This window comes from Perca flavescens, chromosome 2, assembly GCF_004354835.1.
Source record: "Perca flavescens isolate YP-PL-M2 chromosome 2, PFLA_1.0, whole genome shotgun sequence".
Classification (NCBI taxonomy): domain Eukaryota; kingdom Metazoa; phylum Chordata; class Actinopteri; order Perciformes; family Percidae; genus Perca; species Perca flavescens.
Window position 1 is genome coordinate 29,286,852 of NC_041332.1, and position 19,523 is coordinate 29,306,374.

At 40.2% G+C, this 19,523-nt stretch overlaps 1 protein-coding gene across 4 annotated transcripts in view; it reads left to right on the forward strand.

Moving 5' to 3' along the window:
* Positions 1-19,523, forward strand: part of arhgap10 (Rho GTPase activating protein 10) — a 64,367-nt gene that overhangs the window by 15,227 nt on the left and 29,617 nt on the right. For all 4 annotated transcript variants that reach the window (XM_028566003.1, XM_028566012.1, XM_028565994.1 and 1 more), the window contains exons 2-16: positions 4,555-4,650; positions 4,785-4,846; positions 6,133-6,204; positions 6,338-6,439; positions 7,842-7,952; positions 8,146-8,250; positions 8,992-9,121; positions 9,613-9,719; positions 9,839-9,933; positions 10,672-10,753; positions 10,973-11,015; positions 11,129-11,197; positions 11,756-11,830; positions 15,267-15,351; positions 17,998-18,056. In XM_028566003.1, the coding sequence (XP_028421804.1) occupies positions 4,555-4,650; positions 4,785-4,846; positions 6,133-6,204; positions 6,338-6,439; positions 7,842-7,952; positions 8,146-8,250; positions 8,992-9,121; positions 9,613-9,719; positions 9,839-9,933; positions 10,672-10,753; positions 10,973-11,015; positions 11,129-11,197; positions 11,756-11,830; positions 15,267-15,351; positions 17,998-18,056 (1,293 nt within the window). The remainder of the gene's footprint in view (positions 1-4,554; positions 4,651-4,784; positions 4,847-6,132; positions 6,205-6,337; positions 6,440-7,841; positions 7,953-8,145; positions 8,251-8,991; positions 9,122-9,612; positions 9,720-9,838; positions 9,934-10,671; positions 10,754-10,972; positions 11,016-11,128; positions 11,198-11,755; positions 11,831-15,266; positions 15,352-17,997; positions 18,057-19,523) is intronic.

Here is a 19,523-nt window from a genome sequence, read left to right on the forward strand (position 1 = left end):
AGCTGGCAAATTAGCCTGGTGAACTCAATAAACATGACCATATGCCCATGGGCATTATGAACTTGTTTCATTAATTCATTAATATAATTCAGACCAAACAGATAAGCTGTAGGCTATCCATGCTTCCATGATAACGGCTAAATGGCTAACGTTAGCTAGCTACGTTGTTAGCCAAACTAACCAACTAGCCTCACAATATAAAGATAGTACTTTAATGGGTAACGCAACACAGACAATGTGAATTAGACATGTAGCTAGTGTACACAAACCTTTTATTATTTATTTGCCTCGTTGGATGACCAGACTGGTTCTCTGCTGTGACAAGCGCTCGGTGTGTGGACTCTGGTGATGATCTGATGACGTTTGAAGCACAAACAACCCAAGTGCTGGGTCAACCGATGTATGTTGGGTTGATGGATTTTGACTCAACGCATGAGTTGCACAAAATAACCCACCTTCCATATAAATAACCCATAATGGGTAAAACCTTTCATAACCCAGCGGTTGGGTAGATGAAATAACCCAGCATTTTTTAGGGTGTATGTATATGTTTAAGTAGTTGTAGCAATGTTAGCATTGTAGTAACGACTGATGGCTAACAATACGTAACATTATTTGAACTAAACGCCACTTTTTTTTAGTGGCAAAGTGTGAGACGGGTAGCCTGACAAGCCAGACCCACATCAAGATGTTGGGTCTGGGAACTCACCATTGACGGAGCTCGATCCGAGGGGTGGGATAAATGGTTGTCTTTCAAATTTCCTCTGCACGTAATAGGATAGCGCTACAACCAGGCAGAGCAATGAAGAAGGTAGCGGAGCTAGTTGATAGATTAATCTTTTGCCGTATCCGGTCGGCAAAACTCCGAACACATCTTCCTTTTTTAAGAATGATTTCTGTGCCGTTCTTTGTTCTTTTCTTATAGAAAAGCTGAACTCCAAGTCTTCCAGAAGACCGCTGTTCCCAGCAGCAGCAGCAGCAGCAGCCATAAGCCCCGCCCACCGACTCTATACACGATGTGATTGGCCTGACCAAAATTTGGTTTTTGCAGCTCGAAAGTCAACGGAGAGTGCCTAGACCCCCCCTGGCTGCCAAATAAATTTGCTGCCACTAGGGGGAGTCTAGATTTCTAGGCTATGAGACAGGAGTAGAAAACTTACCAAATAGTTTGTGATAGGCCAGATAAAAACTGATAGAAATGTATATCAACACCAACAAAAACAATTCTACAAAACGTGTACACCGTCGACATCATGTTGTGGTGACACAATTTCACTTGGAATCTGCTGCACGTCACCAATACAGCGGAGTTGCAGTTGAAAAAGCTGCCTGTGGAAAACCAGCGTTAGTGTATTAGTAGTTTAATATGAGCTCCAAAATGTTCTGCTCTGGTTGACACAAGTTTATAATATAACTTTTCTATTGTGTAATGGATTCTCCCAGTAACTCACATCTGATTATATAAGCTGACAATAATAAAGCATCCCATAACACTCCTCTGATCTTACCAAAATAGTGTCCTTAAAGAGGTGCCTGAGACAGAGGACTTGACACTCTACTGCTATTGTTTGGCAAAGTCTCCTAATGTTGCTTGTGCAGTGGCCTGTTTTTTCCCCTCCAGTCTTGATTAATCATCTAAAGTTAGGTCTGTGCAGTGTCTTGCAGGCGTTCATTAGCTAAGAAATTAGCTATTAGGAGCCATAAACAATTTATTAATCATTTAGTTTAGTTTAGTGTCATTAGAGTATAGTAGCTAAATTCCTGTGGATAAATGGAAGGCTTGTATCATGTGAACCCGCTGACAGTTTTGTTGTCATTACTTAGAATGCCTCATGAGGGCGGCAGAAACGATGCACTGTAGCTTTAATAGTGAGTCACCTTGTGTTTCGCTGTTCTTTTGCTATTTAAACTTTTTAATTTCTTAATTACAATGGTTATCTCACCCACAAGTAATAAAAGATGATTTCCTCCAAGTGCTATATTAAGACCAACTCAAAGAACAAACAATTGTAAATACTGTAATACACAAGTTGTCCTATAGTCTGCTTTGCATCCCTTTGCTTCTTGTAGTTTGATGATTTACAGAAATTGGCCAAAGGAATCGATCCCAGGCGTTTATTTGCCCACATTTCCTCTCATGTGTTTGAGCTTTGCACCCTACTGTAGATTTAATCCATAGCATGTGTACACACACACTGCTCAGAGAACCTGGAGTGTGTGTGTAGACGGATAGACATGGATAGTAATTAACAAGACATAGCAAATAGCTCAAATAAATGAATTAAAAAATAATGTTGCCGTTTTTTTGTCCTTTTTATTATCTATATTTTATTATTATTATTATTATTATTATTATTATTATTATTATTATTATTATTATTATAATACAACAAAACCAGAAAGCATACTACTCAGTTATGGCAAAATCCCAATTTTAAATCTTGTTGGGGACCTTTGTTGCATGAACATCAAAACAATGTAGTTTACCAATGAGATTCATAATTATTTGAAGGATTTTGTTAACTGAAAAATGATAATGGATATTTCTCTGTATTATTAGCATGTTTTAAACTACAAGACAATTTAAAATATTTTCTTGGTTATAAAATATAATCGTTAGTTTGCAGCTTTACAGTCCAGCAAGCTGTCGAGTGCTTTTGTAGCAGTTACAGATGCTCTGCAGAGTCAGAGCTGTATTCAGTGGCGTAGCTCAGTTGATTGTTCCCTATAGAGTCCCAGCTATCTGCCAAATCTGATGACACTGCTCCTCAGCATACTGCTCACAGCTCCAGTCTTAAACAACCCCTCCCGCATTCTGTCATGCTTCACTCTGGGACTGCCATGGGTCAGAGATCCCACCTCGAGGAATCTCTTCACTGTTTGGAAATAGATTTGGTTTGCTGTGTTTACTGGGTGCAAGGAGTTTAGTGGAGGGAGGACTTAAACAGCATTTATCCACGTCTCAAAATCTGAAATAGTTTTAATGCAGATCCAGGAACATTTATGCAGGGTTTACATGGGTGAGTGCACTACTCAGAGAGTAGTCACCCATGATAGGGCTCACCTGAGGTTTGGCTAGCCCGAGGTTAAAGGAGAAATCTGGCGCAAAATGAACCTAAAGGTTAATAACACGTGTACCGAGTTGACCGTTCTCTGGGATATGTTTTCATGCTAATCGAATGTGACCAGTTTTAACGCAAAAGGCTAATTAGCTTATAAAGCTAGTAGTCGGGGCACTAACTAAGGCTCAAAATGGCACCACATTTCCACGGTAGCATAATGAGGGTTCCTAAATGTAAACCGAAGCATTGAGAACTTTGTAAGTGTCCAGACAGTTTATTAAAAAGATAGTTTATAAAGACCGTAACATTCTCGTATACAGGCGGTCGCCATCTTGGGTAAACGGTCATTACCAGTCGAACGACGAACGCCGTGCCTGAGCTGCGTTACTGGTTTGCACGGCGTTCGTCGTTCGACTGGTCATGACGGTTTACATGTAGGGACCCTCATTATTCTACCATGGAAGTGTAGTGTTATTTTGACCCTAGTTAGTGGTTTAGAAATAGCGATTTCTTTTTACTTTATCCGTGCCCCGACGACTAGCTTTATAAGCTAATTAGCGGTTTGCGCTAAAACTGGTCACATTCGATTAACATGAAAACATATCCCAGAGAACGGTCGTGTGCCATTAACCTCTAGGTTCATTTTGCGCCGAGTTTCTCCTTTAAGCTTGGCATTCACATCCATATAGTGACTGCCATTTATTAAAGAGGTTAACTGCAACACAATTAAATAAATGTTAATTGGTTTCTTGTGCCAGGCTATTCTGTATATTTAGGCCTATTTTGTTTTTAAATCAGCCAAGTCGCATAACTACTTGTAACAGCATGAGGGTCTTTTCAGGAATAAAAAAAAAATTGGTTATATTGTTCAGATTTTCTTTTGGTTAATGAAAGGTTTGTGCTGTTGTTGTGCAGGGTATTAGGGCTGGGCAATGCGTTGCTATGAGTTTAATTTAAGGAAGGACTAAGACTGTCATTGCATTGCATTACATTTCATAAGTTTTACTTAAGCTGAAAAAAGCTAAATACTATATACATATATCTTGGAAACCCAAAAATACTGCCTACATTATACAACCCCCGGGTATACTATCAACTTCTTTCTGGGGCTATCCAGCATTTCAGTTGTTCATGTAGTAAGATCATTCTGTTTCTTTTTTCTTCATTTGTGAAAGCTATGACTGGCTCACAGAGCTATATATAGTTTTCTCTCTAGTTTGGCTTGTGCTAACCTATGGTACCTACCGTCCTAGTTCACTGCAGTTTGATATGTAACAGGATGTGGCAGACTATAGATGAACAGGATGTTTGCAAAGTGGTTAACTCTGTGTGATGCATCACACCTTCATTTTAATGTTGGCTTATTTACAAACTTTTTCAGGACAGTAAAACTTGTATATCTTGAGAACACACACTATAATCATATTAAATATTCAGTCTCCTGTTAAATGCTCTGCTTCTAATGGTTTTTATATTTAAAATTTTCTGTCAGAGCTTGGGATGGCACAACGAAAGTTCGCCCAGTGCCTGGGAGAGTTTCAGTTTGAGTACATCGGCGACGCAAAGACCGATGATGAGAAATGTATCGGTAAGTGTGGGTTTGATGCAAACAAACCACTAGTTTTGTTATGAAAACACAGACCTACACTGTAAATGTTTGTTTATGGTACTTTCTCTACCAGCAAATTAAGAGCAATTTTTGACTTTTCTTTTCTTCTTCAGATGAGTCTTTGCAAGAGTTCTCCTCATTCCTCAAGAACCTTGAAGACCAAAGAGAGCTGATGGTGAGAACAACCAGTCAGAACCAGCTTGAAAGCCAGGGGATGTGTCTGTGTGTCTGTGTCTGTGTCCGTCAGTCTGTGTGGTGTATTGCACTTGAATTGTTTAACCTTGTCTGCTTGCACTGTGTGCATTTCCAACCAGCCTTCACCTATCACTGCCCATATTTGGTGCTTGCATCTATTAATGTCTGACTCTGCCATCTGCCAGAGATCCAGGCAGGCACTCATAATATAATTTTCTCCAACATACAGTACAGCCACAGCATCCAGCAGTCCGAGCATACCAGTTCCTAGCAGGTAGATAAATGTTGATAGTGTTCAGTTCCTCGTCTTGTGACTGTCTGTCTAAGGGTCACTGCCACTGACTGGGAGTGGCTGCACAGAGAGGACAGGATCCACACTATTACAGCCAAGCTTTAAATACCAAGAGTGAATAACATAAGCTACTACCAGCAACAAGGTCCGCAACAATACAGCCCATTTCGACACACCACTATAAAACTAGCTTCTGCACCAGGCAGCGTCATTAAAGTTGCTTATTTATAAACCACAATAATCACACATCCAATACAGAGGATTTACAACATTCTTAAAGGATGCCTGATTTTAATGGTGACCGCAGGTTATAAACTGCTACCCTGAAGTGTTAAAAGTGTCACACTATGTACAATGCTGTGGTATACTGTAAGAGATGATGCACCATCGTTTCTTGTGATTTGACCTGTGGATGTTATGTACTATATTAACCTAAACTTATAAAAGCGCCTCATTTTAAGACTTAAGGCCAGTGATAGTTTGGAACAATACTTCAAAAACATTCCTCTTCTTTGAAAAGAGTTGCGCAATTTGGTGTCTCTGACTTTCTATGAACAGCCATCCTGGTGTAATGTCTGTCTGTCTGTCTGTCTGTCTGAAAGTTAGGGAGTGGGCCCATCATCAGTCACTGACTGAGATGACTGTTTTAGCTCCTGGCTCAGACCATAATGGTAAACACTCAGCTCAGCACTGCTCAGCATAGTGGGATGACATCACAGTGCAAAGTAAGGAAAAGTAGGATGGGCATGCAGGCACAGACACGTCCTGCAGCCAGTGTAGCAGAAGCATTGGGGGAATTTTATGAGTTCATTGCTGTAAGACAAATACACTTAGTTATGTCATTTCAATTGTGTCATTTAATACAAGCCGCTCTTCACTGGAGTCAACAGTTGTGGCTGGAAAAATATTATGTCATATGAAATGTCAATGGGGTTTGTCATTGAGTTGAGCAATAATAAAGGCTCTCTGTCTAGATGAGAAACATCACAGAAACCTTAATGAAACCGCTGGAGAAGTTCAGGAAAGAGCATCTTGGTACAGTAAGGGTAATGTATGATGGTTTCTCTTCCCAATATGTGTCGTAGCTTTTAGTTGATCTGTTTGCATGTGTGGTGGACCCTAATGATGGTTAATATGCCTGCTTATATGCCTCTACTCCTTCCACTGTACCTTTTTTAGGCGGAAAGAAAGAAGTATGAGAAAGAAACAGAGAAGTATTACAGCTCTCTGGAAAAGCTTCTGAATATGTCAGCAAAGAAGAAAGAGCCACAGCTACAAGAGGTATTTATCCTTGCCTGAACTCTGCGACTGATATGTAACATGCAGAAAATAGCAATCCATAATGAAAGCAAAACGGATGTAAGAGGGTATTTAGTTTAGTTCGAGAGTCCTTGTTTTGTTTTTTTGCCTTGGGGGAGGAGCCTCGCTGCAAAGCCTGTTGGACCAATGCGAGTTTCCACTGACATGCCTTGCAGCAACAGTTTTCCTGGATTGTTGGAAAAGGAAATGTGTGCTCACTTGTGCTGTACTACCAAGGTCAAACCTGGTTGCTGTAGTTTAGGGAACAACCCATGCTACTGTACCATGTCATGGGCGTTGTGGAGAATTTAGCAACCTCCTCACTAAACAACGTTTCTGCCTTCTTGTCTTTACCATGCCTTGTTTCCATGGAAGGCTAACCCATATGTTGTAAACACCAACCAGAGAGGACACTTGAAATTGTTGACATTATGACTACAGGCTATAATTCTCTGTGATTTATTTTTTTTGTTTTGAAACCAGGATCTGTGGTACCAACACTGATTTCTATCAGATTAGTTCACAGCCACAAGAGTCGTGCACTTCATCAACACTGCATCAGTTTTTAACAGCATGTGAATGTTGATCTTACTTACTTTAAAGTCACTAAAATGTTACATATCATCAGTAGTTGACATTTAGTTCGAAATGTTATCAGCCAGCAATCTTGTTTTAGTAAGAAGGTTTATCACATATTACACTTAAAGATGCTTTAGTTTTTACATTGCAAACTTGGTATACTGTTATTCTGTATTCCAAACATTTTCAAGTACTACTACTTTGCAGTTCTTAGATTTTAACTTGAATTCTGGGGTGGCACAGTGGTAAGTGCTGTCGCCTCACAGCAAGAAGAAAACAAATTGCCCCGCCCCCCAGCTGGCTGGGGCTTTTTGTTTGTCATTTTTCCCCCTGAGTGCTCGGTTTCCCTCCCACAATCCCAAGACATGCAGGTTGCTGTAGATTATCTGGAAACTCTAAATTGCCCATAGGTTTAAGTTTAAGTGTGTCATCTGTCTATACATGTTACTGCCGAGGAGGAATCTCTCCTCTGTTGTACTTCCTTAGGTTACAGTTTTTTGGGGGTGTTAAGCTTTTCTTTATCTGCATCGACAGTGTTAGGATAGAGGGTTGAATGTTGTACATATTATACAGCCCTCTGAGACAAACTTGTTATTTGGGGCTATATAAATTAACTGCATTTGAATATCATGAGTATTTGATAGAGCACTAACCAACTTCAACATACCCTTTTTTAAGAATATAATGCAATAACAAGAACAACCTTAAATTGCACTGCATCACAGAGATCCTAATGTTTCTCTTTTGCTTCCATGAATCTGTCTGTCTCTATAATTATCACGGTGTATGCTCTCCACCTCCACAGGCAGACGTCCAGGTGGAAACCATGAGGCTGCACTTTCAGGACGAGTCACTGGACTATGTGTGCAAACTGCAGGAGATCCAAGAGAGAAAGAAGTTTGAGTGTGTGGAGCCGGTGAGTGACTCACATTAGGGCCTTGTCAACTCTGATGCGGCTTGTCTTTTACATTAATCAAAGCAAAGGTCAATATAGGAAATGTCACATGAGGTTAATTTATGAGTGATTTTGTAATCTGTTTCTCTTTCACTTGCTGACTTTTTAGATTAATATCTCTTATCTGTTTTTTCCGCTGTTGTAATATTTTTAGATGCTGGCCTTCTTTCAGACGGTCTTCACCTTTTATCACCAGGGCTTCGAGCTCGCCAAGGACTTTGACCATTATAAAAGAGCACTGCAGATCAATATTCAGAATGTAAGAAATATTAATGTTTTATCATTATATCTGTAATTTGGATAAGTATTCTAACCATGCCACCGGTTTGGTTTCTCCTATTCTGCATTGCCATTGCAGTCTTATCTCTGTTTCATTCTTAGTTTTAGATTACCATTCAACTAGTCTATATCAACAACGTTTCATTTTTCAGGATTGTTCATATGCCGCTGGAAATTCTGCCACATGCCCCTCATTTAGGCTTACTTTGTGTTTTGCATTTTAAACTCCGGTGGATTTATGAGGACCATGGTTAATTGCTCCTCAGATCTCTGCAGGGTAAATCCAAACAGCTAGATAGACTATCTGTCCAATCTGAGTTTTCTGTTGCACGACTAAAACAACTTTTGAACGTACACTTTTTCCAACAAAACATGTTCCTTCCTGAGGCTATTTTGCAGAGGCACCGTTGCTCCGTCCAGCGCTTAGCACTGCCCAAGCGATTGTGATTGGTTTAAAGAAATGCCACTAAACCAGAGCACATTTTTCTCCCATCCCGGGATGCTGTGTGGACTAGCCAGACCCTCCTCCGCACCGCTGTGGAGGAAGGTCTGGCAATGCGAGACTACCATTCAACTGATTTCATGGAGATAAAGGGTTTTCCAAGGGAAGCTCATAAGTTTTGATTTGCAGCGACCTCTCATTAGTAAGGTCTTCCAGCCTTACCACTGAGCATTAGGAAGTGACTTCCTGGATCGTGTGTTTGCTTCCTCTCCCTGCCAGACAAGGAGTCGATTTGAGGGCGCACGGTCAGAGGTGTACGAACTGATGAAGAGGATCAGGGAGACACCTCAAGAATACAGACAGACCAGCCCTATCAGTTGTGAAGGCTACCTCTATGTACAGGAAAAACGTAAGACCTTTATTTAGTTTAAATGTGTTTTTAATATGGGGTGTCATATTACACCCATTCATAACACACACTGCTGCGAGGAAACGTAGTCAAGGCGAGAATGCATGACAAACTCTCCTAAAATACACTGTCATTTGTCATGGCCAGAGAGGGGGCGGGGTTACAGCGTTCCTTCAACTACTGTAAAAGTGTTAGTGGAGTGGTTCAGACTCATTAAAACACAACTTGAAATGATTTCTGTACCTACTGTATGTTGTCAGTGAAATTATCTAAATGTTTGTTGTGACAGGAAAGTTTGGACAGACTAATAATGATCTTACATTGCAATTACATACAAAACATGGAGGTTGAAATTCATTTTTAAGCAGCAGCAGCAGTAGTGATGCGCCAGCAAAATGCTGATGGAATACAGACAAAGTGAGCAATTTTTTTAGCAATACTAATTGTTATGATCCAAACAGTGTTGAATGTCTGTGATACTGTTTCTCCAGGGCCACCTCCCTTTGGTTCAAGTTGGGTCAAGCGCTATAGCACTTTTGTCAAAGAGCAGAAAATTCTGCACATGGTGACCTTTGACCACCGATCTGGTGGCAAGATTGTGAGTAGTCATATATAACACATAGAAAACAATTTTCAGAACAACATGCTATTTTTTTTAAATTCTTCTTTTGTCACTGCAACATTCTGTACAGTAAAGTTTGCTTTTTTTGTTTTCAGGGTGAGACGGAGTCTGTCACGCTCAAATCCTGTCTCCGCAAAACAACAGACATGTTGGACAGGAGGTTCTGCTTAGAACTTGACATAACAGATCGGTACATCATCAAATAACACTGTTTCTCAAACAAACTGTAATGATGTGCTTCTCGTTGCAGGTATCCATTCACATAATGCTACAACTGACCATTGCTTTTCTCCTCGATAACTCTTGCTGGAACACAATGCAAAATCATCTCATGTGCCTTGTCCATAGCAGCCAAAAAGCACTTAGATTATCTGCTGTGATATACACTCTAACAGTTTTGCTAAAGATCTTAGCTCCACACACCGTTTACCGTTTAGCTTGTTGCTCTATGTGTTTTGGATTGCAGAGGGCAGGACAGCAGGATTTGTGTTGGAGGGCTGCCCTCACACGCTTAGCTGGAAGGATTGTCACACCCTGCTGTGCTCTCCTGTAATGAATGTCTTATTCTGGCACACAACTTAACTCTGTCCTGCCCTGTAGTATTAATAGTAGAGCAATACCCCAGATTTAGTAGGGAAATTAGAGTCTACACATCCATTCTGATTGGGAAGAGTAACTTGATATCCATCTGATCCTTTATGACTGCAGGTCTCATAATCCAGCTGGGATGACTAATAGTATTTGTAGTTACTGCAAGGTGCAAGTGCCCTTGGCAGAGGGTGTTTTTGTTCAAAGATTGCTGAAGCACATTTGATGGTTTATAGTGACACTGACATCTCCTAATGCCTTCCTGTTCTGTACCTCTAAGGCTTTGCTGATGGTGACGGTGGTATGGCTCTAATGCTGATGTGGTATGGCTCTCTTTCAGGCCAGGCACGGTGCTAACAGTACAGGCTCTGTCAGAGGATGACCACAAGTTTTGGATGCAAGCCATGGGTGGGAAGGAACCTGTGAGTCAGCTGCCTGCACTATGTCATCATCAACCATTCACATGTTGCTCATGTAGCCCCATTGTATTCTGTTAAGCTGCCATCTTATAGAAAACCATTCATTTTAGTTTGATATACTTTCATATACCTGCACTTTACTGGATATCAAAGGGTTTAAGTATACTGGATAAACTTTAAAAGGTCATAAAGATGTTTGTTTTTTGTTAATTTGTTTAACAGATTGGACACTTTCTTGGGAGGACCTATTCTAAAGAAAGAGGAAGTAAGTAATCTAGCTGTAATAGACTTTGTATCTGTAAAGGAATACCATTAAGTTTCATGAGGGCAAGGCTTCACCACATTTTAAGTTTTTTTTTTCTTTTCTTCCACCTGCAGTTGATGCCCAGCTGGATGATGTGGGTTTGAGTTTTATCAAGAACTCCATCAGTGCCATAGAGAAGAGAGGTGAGCTTCAGATATGTAAATATAGGAAAGCTCAGATAAGGTGATTTATTTGGGGAAATTTACCATGAGAATTGGTGGATAGAAACAGGTAACATGGCTGCAGTATCTTTATCTGTACACAAGGGGGCAGACTTGCTCCAATATTCAAACAAAAGGCAGACTGGCAGTGTGTACTATAGATATTGCCTTTCATTTTGTAGCTCTAAAGTTCTTATTAATTTGCTTTAGTCTTCACATGCTTATCTGACCTCCTTTCTCAGTAAAAAACAAAACAAACGACAAAAAAAAAAATCCCTCTCAACATTACTTTATTCAAATGGTTATCTATCTTCCTGAACTTGGTTAAATTGCAATGACGTTCATACATTCAACATACATGTACAGGGTTGTTGTGTGTGTGTGTAGATATATGATCTTCTGTCCTTATTTTGTTAGGATTTCATTGTTCATCGCCTTTTCTTTAATTGCTTGCTTTGTGTATTATTTTCCCTGTAGTGCCCTTTGCAACTTTATTAAGTGCTATGCAAATAAAGTTTCATTATTGTTATTACTTATTAGGTATTGATGACCAAGGCCTGTACAGAGTTGTTGGGGTAAACTCCAAGGTCCAGAAGCTCCTCTTGTTAATGATTGGTAAGTTAAAGTATATTCTTTTTTTTCTGCTCTGGAAATGTATTTTGCGTAGAGAGTTGCTAGTAAGAGCTCAATGAAGTTAAAATTTTTATTGCGATGCCTCTGCACTATCTCTGTGATATTAGGTTGCCCCAGTTAGTTGAATGTGCTGATGTAATGGATGTGTCTGTCGATATTAAAAAGATAGTGACTGACAAACTTTTCATGACTCAGCCGATCAGAACCATGTCTCTCTAAGGTGCAACAAGTGCCTGGGTGTATCTTTGCCTCTTTTCAGTTCAGTTTTATATCCCCCAGACAACCAGACAGGGTCCCTCCTGCCCACTTCCTTTTACTTTTTGGCTTTTGCATCATCGTCACACCACTAAAACTGCCTATCAGTCGTCTTTCTCGATTTCCTTTATGCCTCTCATTTGTCTTGAATCCCTTTCACTCCACTTCTTTTCTATAGCGCTTGTTCTCTGTCCGTTCCATTGCTCCCTGTCTGCTCTCTGGTTTCCTGCCGTCTCCAGTAGACACCAGCTCACTTTCAGCTCTGTGTTCAGAATGATAACAAACTCAGGCAGCCGCCACTGCCTGTCTCAGCTTCCTCCCCAAAACCTTTCAGCCTCCCAATCTGCCGACTCATGCTGTGGACTACATTAACACTCTGCTGCGGCACTCTAAGAAGTTTATTTAAAGCCTGAATATAGTAAAAGAAGCATTTGTCTGTGGGCTAGACATTCCACATATTGTGAATTAGGGGACAATACAGATAGTGCTTGCACTTTGATGTTTGCAAAGGTTGGTTCACTGATTGACCATGTAGAATAAGATATTTTCATTAAGCTGCCTCAAACGTAACTTGTGTTTTATCCCTGAAATGACAGAGATAGTACTACTTCTACACAAACCAACACATTCACAAACTGTTCATGCATACAACAGTTCACAGTGAGTGGGTGAAGCAAGCTTTAAACCCTGAAGAAAGACTTTGGATCCTCCCACTCCTCCTCCTTTTCATCTCTCACCCACCGACATGGCCAGGGTCCAATCAGTGAGGACAGAGTGATAGAAAAAGAGTCTCCCATCATATTACAGTACAAACAAAGAGAGCAGCACCTATTGAATGTCAGGCAACAATATAACAGGAAGAAGACTGTAAAAGTGAGCTGCATTCTGTCTATGACCTGTCCCTTGTACAGTATGTGGTGTTAATCAGGATATGGCTATCACAGTTGCTGAGTTAAACTTCTTAGTTCTATAGATATAATTGCAAAGTGAGGCAAATTTGAGGAATGCTGTGAGATGTTTCCAATGAACTATTCGATACATTTCACATTTTCATGGTTTAAGGCAGAAATGACCATTAAAGGTGCCATGACATGGTGCTCTTTGGATGCTTTTATATAGACCTTAGTGGTCCCCTAATACTGTATCTGAAGTCTCTTTCCCGAAATTCGGCTTTGGTGCAGAACTACAGCCACTAGAGCCAGTCCCACAATGAGCTTTCCTTAGTATGTGCCATTTCTGTGTCTGAAGCTATTGAGGTGGAGAGTGGGAGGGGCAAGGTGGAGGGTGGGGGTGTGGCCTTGACCAACTGCCACTTTTCTCGTTTGAAAGCCATGATGTCTCTCTCTCATGGGTGGGCCAAATTCTCTGGGCGGGCAAAGCAGAGAAAGGGGAGGTAACCTTGCTTTTTATGACCTCATAACAAGCAGATTCCAAAACTGCTCATCTGAGCTTTCATTTTCTCAAAGGCAGAGCAGGATACCCAGGGCTCGGTTTACACCTATTGCCATTTCTAGCCACTGGGGGACCATAGACAGGCTGGGGGAACTCTTATTAATGTTAAAAAATGAATTGAAATTTTCATGCCATGGAACCTTTAATGTATTAATGATCTGTCCAAACATGGTGGCCCATTTATTCCAGAGAGCTGACAAGATGCCTAAAAGGTTCATGTTCCTTTCTACTTCTGTTAAATCATCTCAGTTCAAAACAATATCTTCAAACAACTGTTGATAACTTTAAAGGGTTAGTTCATTTAAATGACCAGAAACATAGTTTTCCTCAGTGACCTGGCACTGTGGCTAGTGGGCTCGCCTCAGGGTGCGACACACCACGGACACACTGTTCCTTTTAACTGTTGGCATCCACTCTGCATCTTCACCTTTTTAAAATGTTGGTACCGTTCAACAAGTTCACAGCACACATGTCACACATCCATGTGTTGCTTTGATGATACTGCAGATTTCCACACCCATTGTTTATTTGGGTAAAGGTCAATACATGATATTTGGTTAAGGTTATCTTGGACTTAATTTCACACTCATTGGACCAGGTTGTCAATCCACCTATCCATAGTTTTGAAAATGTGTGATGGTCATGACATTTTCTTCTAGTTTAACAGGCCTTTCTGTGTAATGGATTTGCATGGCAAAATGTTTTTATGCATCTAAGTGTGTATAGGAGCTGCAGTTCTAACTTTAGCTAATATGCTAAAGTAACAACACATTATGGTAATGTCCCCAAGGGTTTGTAAAATAAATTGTATATTTAAACTTGCTGCTGCTTTGTGGTTAGCAGTTTCATAATCAATGCTACTCCAACTGCTACTGCCAAAAGTTTTACTGTGTCCATGACCTAACCAAGTCCAAGCCTGTTGCTAGAGCAGATTATAGAGCCTGTGCAGACCCAGTCAATCGCAACACACACACACACACACACACACACACACACACACACACACACACACACACACACACACACACACACACACACACACACACACACACACACACACACACACGTGCAGAGGCAGAACCTTAGCTACAAACGCTGTTCAACAACATTTGCTTTAAAAAGTTGATAGTGGACAGAGCAGGCAGAGAAACAGTCCTCTTGGCTGTACTGCTAAGAAATCAAAAAGATAGATTTCCAACACAGACCACCTACCGCCCACGAAGTTAAAGTCTGTGTGGTGACCTGAGCCCTGTGCAGTACATGTGTCTGACTCACAACTCCTCACTGAAACATTACACTTCCACATCCTCTGTTGTTCATCCGAGGTTACTTAAGGTGTGACTAAAGCCCCCTGAATTTTCAGCACGACACAACGCTGGCGTCCCTGTGGAGCCAGTGAAGTAGTGAGGGATTAATTAAACTTGTAACGAGTATAGAACCCTCTACAGGAGCTGTAACTTCCTTCCATATCCACTGGGGCTAGGCTAGAGCCAGAACCCCAAGGCTAGTAGCACTGCTTTTATCCTCACATGGCTAATTACAAGTGACATTTACTGTATATTATATATTTTTACTTTCTATGCTGCTTACATAAACACACCGAGTCTTTGGCTGCTTAATGCCAAAACAGTAGTTAGCTGGTGCTTTGTGTTGTTATCTCATTCAGTAAATTTCCTAGTAAAGATATGTTTCATAATTGTGATTCATTCAGATGAGAAGAGCAACGAAGTGGATATGTCCACCAGCGAGGACTGGGACGTTAAGACAATAACCAGTGCACTGAAGCTTTATCTGAGGTAAGGATCAGTGGGATGAAAGACGCGCACTCACACGCGGACACATAAACAAATGTCGACCACCGTCAATCGATACAAAATTTATTGGCAACTAATTTGATAATCTGTTAATTGTTTTAGTTATTTTTTGAGGAAAAATTCTGAATTATTCACTTATCTGCTGATTCTTTACTTTGTCATATGTGATTATGAACTGAATATGTTTGGGTTTTGGACTGCTAAAATGTCAGTTATAATTCCAATATTTTCTGACATTTTATGGATAAAACAATAAAATGTTAATCAGTACTGAAAATAATCCTTACTTGCAACCCTAAAACCATCAGTTTTTGTACCCAGTAAGCATTAATGATGTTGTTAATTTGCTAGTAATTTCTAAAACCTTTGTTGTGATCAGTTTAACGCTTACTGTCACTCGCAACAAAACTATTTGGTTGAACTTGTACATTGTGAGTGATGTGACCGCTGAACACACTTTGGGATAGTTAAGTTTTGTAATTTGTTTCTCTTGTACTGAGGATATGACATGAATTGACCAGTCCAGAGACACTTGCTTAGTGCATATTCTAAGTAAATCCACTTTATAGCGACCTAAGCCAACCCCAGTGGTTAATGGAACATTTTCTTTGTATAGCTCTTAATTGATGAATATTATAAAACCACTGTGCACCTGAATATGAAACGGTCTATAGTCATCTCTGTCATTTGTAAAATAAGTTAATTATGCAAAGTGCTTCTGAATAATTAACCCCTTTGCGAGGTCACATTGCTTACTGTATGCCTGTTCCACATTCACCAACTCCTTCCTGGTTGACAGATAAAAGTAAAATGAAGTTTTTCTTAAAAACACAGTAAAAATACTTACAAGAAGCCGAGTGTTATGTATTTAAACAAATAAGGTTTTATGACCGTCATCACAAACATTTTTTGTCATGTGTAACCTGCACACTTAAATTGTGTTCATGTATGTTCATTATGCTGTACCTTGTTATTGTGGAAATGAACTGATTTGAATGTCAAATTTGAAAAAGCAAAATATTAACAAATATTTTGTCAGCAATTTTTTTCAATAATTGGTTACAGTTTCATTGAGAGTGCTAAAGCATGCAATACAAATAACATCAAAGCTGTTGATGTTCCATTTAATTTCTCTCTTATTTTCACTACTGTTACCTAAGTGCTACCATTAAATCGTAATACTGTAGTGTTTTATTTAATGTAATGTGTTAAGTGTCCACTGCTGTATAACAGTGCGGGAGCTAGACTATCATCCACCAACCAGTATTCTGATCAGGATGTAAATGTCAAGGCCTATTCAAATCGGTGAAGATTGTGTTGTGACGGATTTTAATCTTACAGGAAGCAGTTTGTTACAGGTTGTGGGTCGTGAGACTCTGTCACACTTACAGGGCCCTATTTTAACGATCTGAAACGCAAGTATCAAACGCGAAACGCAAGTAGCTTTGTGGGCGGATCTCGGGCGCTGTTGCTATTATATACCGGCGGGATAAATGAGTCTTGCGCCCGACGCAAATCTAAAATGGGTTGATCTGAAGTAGCTAGATGTGGTTTGGGCGTAACGTGCAATAAACGAATCCCGCCTTAGTTCAACATCACGTCTCCTTAAGTCCTCTAATATTTCCTCATTTATGTCATCAACACATCCATGATTCATGGAAATGTTGTGTAAAACACAACAAGCCTCAAAGAATGCTGCCACTTTTTAAGGACTGTTCTGTAAAGTGCCTCCTGATCTATCCAAACACCTGAAGCGCATTTTCAGGAATATTTTTCCTTGTAATTATGTATGGTTTGCAAAAATGGGAACTGCTGCGTCCGTTTAGATGAGAGAAGCAAAGTGTATGCGTGTTGTGCGCACGCTACATTATGGCCAAGCATACACCCCTAAAATAGCATCTGAATAACGCGCCACTGACTTTAGACCAGGTTTTTCCTGGTCTGTGGCGGAATTGTTTTCTGAAACTGCAAAATAGCACCAGGGAACGTTTGCACCTGAACACGCCTCCTCTTTTCGCTGAACCGCCCCCGGGAGCGCAAATACATTCCCTAATTTACTGACGTGCGTCTGTGGAGGGAAAAGTCCGCTGTGCGCCGGGTGCAAAATAGGAATGATACATATGTAGGTGCACAAAGGCAACTGCGCTGGGTGCAAGATAGGGCCCATAGTCTTCTCTCGTTTCAACTCCTAAAGTAAAGGGGAGCTTCGCTGTCTATTTCGGCAATACTCACCACAGCATTTAGTAATGTTTAAACACTGTTTAAGATAACATAGCATATATTGTTATGCTATATTTAACCGTGATGAGTGTTGCTCTGACTTGTCTTTTACTTTGTGTTTGGACGTCTGGAATAAAGCAGGGTCAATCTCCTTGGTTTCCCTCTGAGACTAAGTACCTTTGGCCACTGGCCAGCTGCAGTGTGAAAGTACCTTCAGATGAACTTGGTTATCTCAAACATGTGCACCGTCTAATTCCATCCCCTGGCCCTGCCACATTAATCATTGCTGTGTGCAGACCCTATAAAACAGTGTGCCGGCTATTTCTGTCTCCCCATGGCTCAATTCAACTCACTTCTCCATCCAACAACCCCCCCTTCTTTTTTTTTTCTCTCTCTATCTCTGTGAAGGAGCCTTCCTGAGCCGTTGATGACCTATGGACTTTACAAAGACTTTATTAGCCTTGCGAGTAAGTTTGACCACCTCATATAACATTACTTCATCTGAGTACGGACCCTAATCAAACAGCAGTGTACATGTGTTGTATCAGTCCGAGATGGACTTTAGTTTAGGCTCTGACAATGGTTTGTTCTTCTTCAGTGAGTTATTTGAAACATGCAGTCAAGTGAAAAAAAACTGTTAAATTACTTTCATTAACTTTTTGTTACTTTTTTACCAATTCTCTTAAGTGGGTAATAGTGGCCAATCCTCTTAAGAAAAGGATTCGTAGTCTAGAGCTATTGGTCTGTGCAGTGTGTGTCTTGAATGCTGATTAGGATGTATCCACAGTTGTCTAAAAAGTGTCATTTTTAATGCTATACCTTTTTATATCTTCTTACTTGGTTTCGGAACTGTGCACTCCCACCATCTTAAGGGCACTCTTGTCCTGTTTTACATGAGATATATGAATATATTTGCTGTTGACTTCCAGTGAATACAGTTTACCCACTCTGGTTCACCAAAAAGCCTTTCAGCTGACTTCGGCTTAGACATTTTTTTTTGACATTTCAACACTATGCTTCTGACATTTATTAGCCAATTAAAGAACTGCCCATCTTCATCTAATGTCCACCTGTTTTAACTTGCTACTGAAAACGTGTGGCCAAATAAGCCATTCAAGTTTAAAGCTGAAAGGTTTAAGGATAAATATGCTGTAATTTGCATGCCCTCAAATTGTCCACTGAGTGACCTTGAACAGTAAAAAGACACAATTTTCTTTTCCGCCCACATACCATCATTTATGTGGAAAATATTTTTAAAGCAAGCCAAACTTGAATCTTATTACAACAAGTGCTATAATTGGATCAGGTTGACATTTTTATCAGGGACTCGCAATGCCCTCATAACGAGGGGGAAAAAATGGATTAGCAACAAATATTTTTTTGATGGATGACAGCATCCATAAGCAGCTTTTTCCATGTTTAAATCCTTGTCGTTCCCATAGTAATGATGTTTTGTGAGTCTGTGTATGTGTGTGTGTTTGTGTGTGTGGGCGGTCAGATGCCCATGTGTGAGGAAATGTTTAAGAGATGATCTTGGGGGTTTTAACACAACCCTTTTATACGGTAGCGACAGTAACGTAAAGCTATCTCCTACGCCAGCCTAGTGGTCCCTGCTGCCAAATTCTGGGAGGCTTCAGACCATATATCACTTTCACACCTCTTCTTCACTTATTTAAACTGGAATGTATCACACTCCAGTCCTTGGGGGGTGATGGCCTCTGATCATTGTGTCCGTAAAGGTCTACTAACATTTCAGAATGTATCCAAATAGTTTTTTTAGGACTTTTGAAGTATTAGAGGGTACAATTAATCTGCTAAATTACTTGTATTTGCTGTTTCTCTACCCTAACCTCTGATTGTGCACTGCTCAAATCAACAGTTTATGTAGTGTATCATAATCTCTTTAAATGTGTTGTTTGCTAATGTTTTACAGT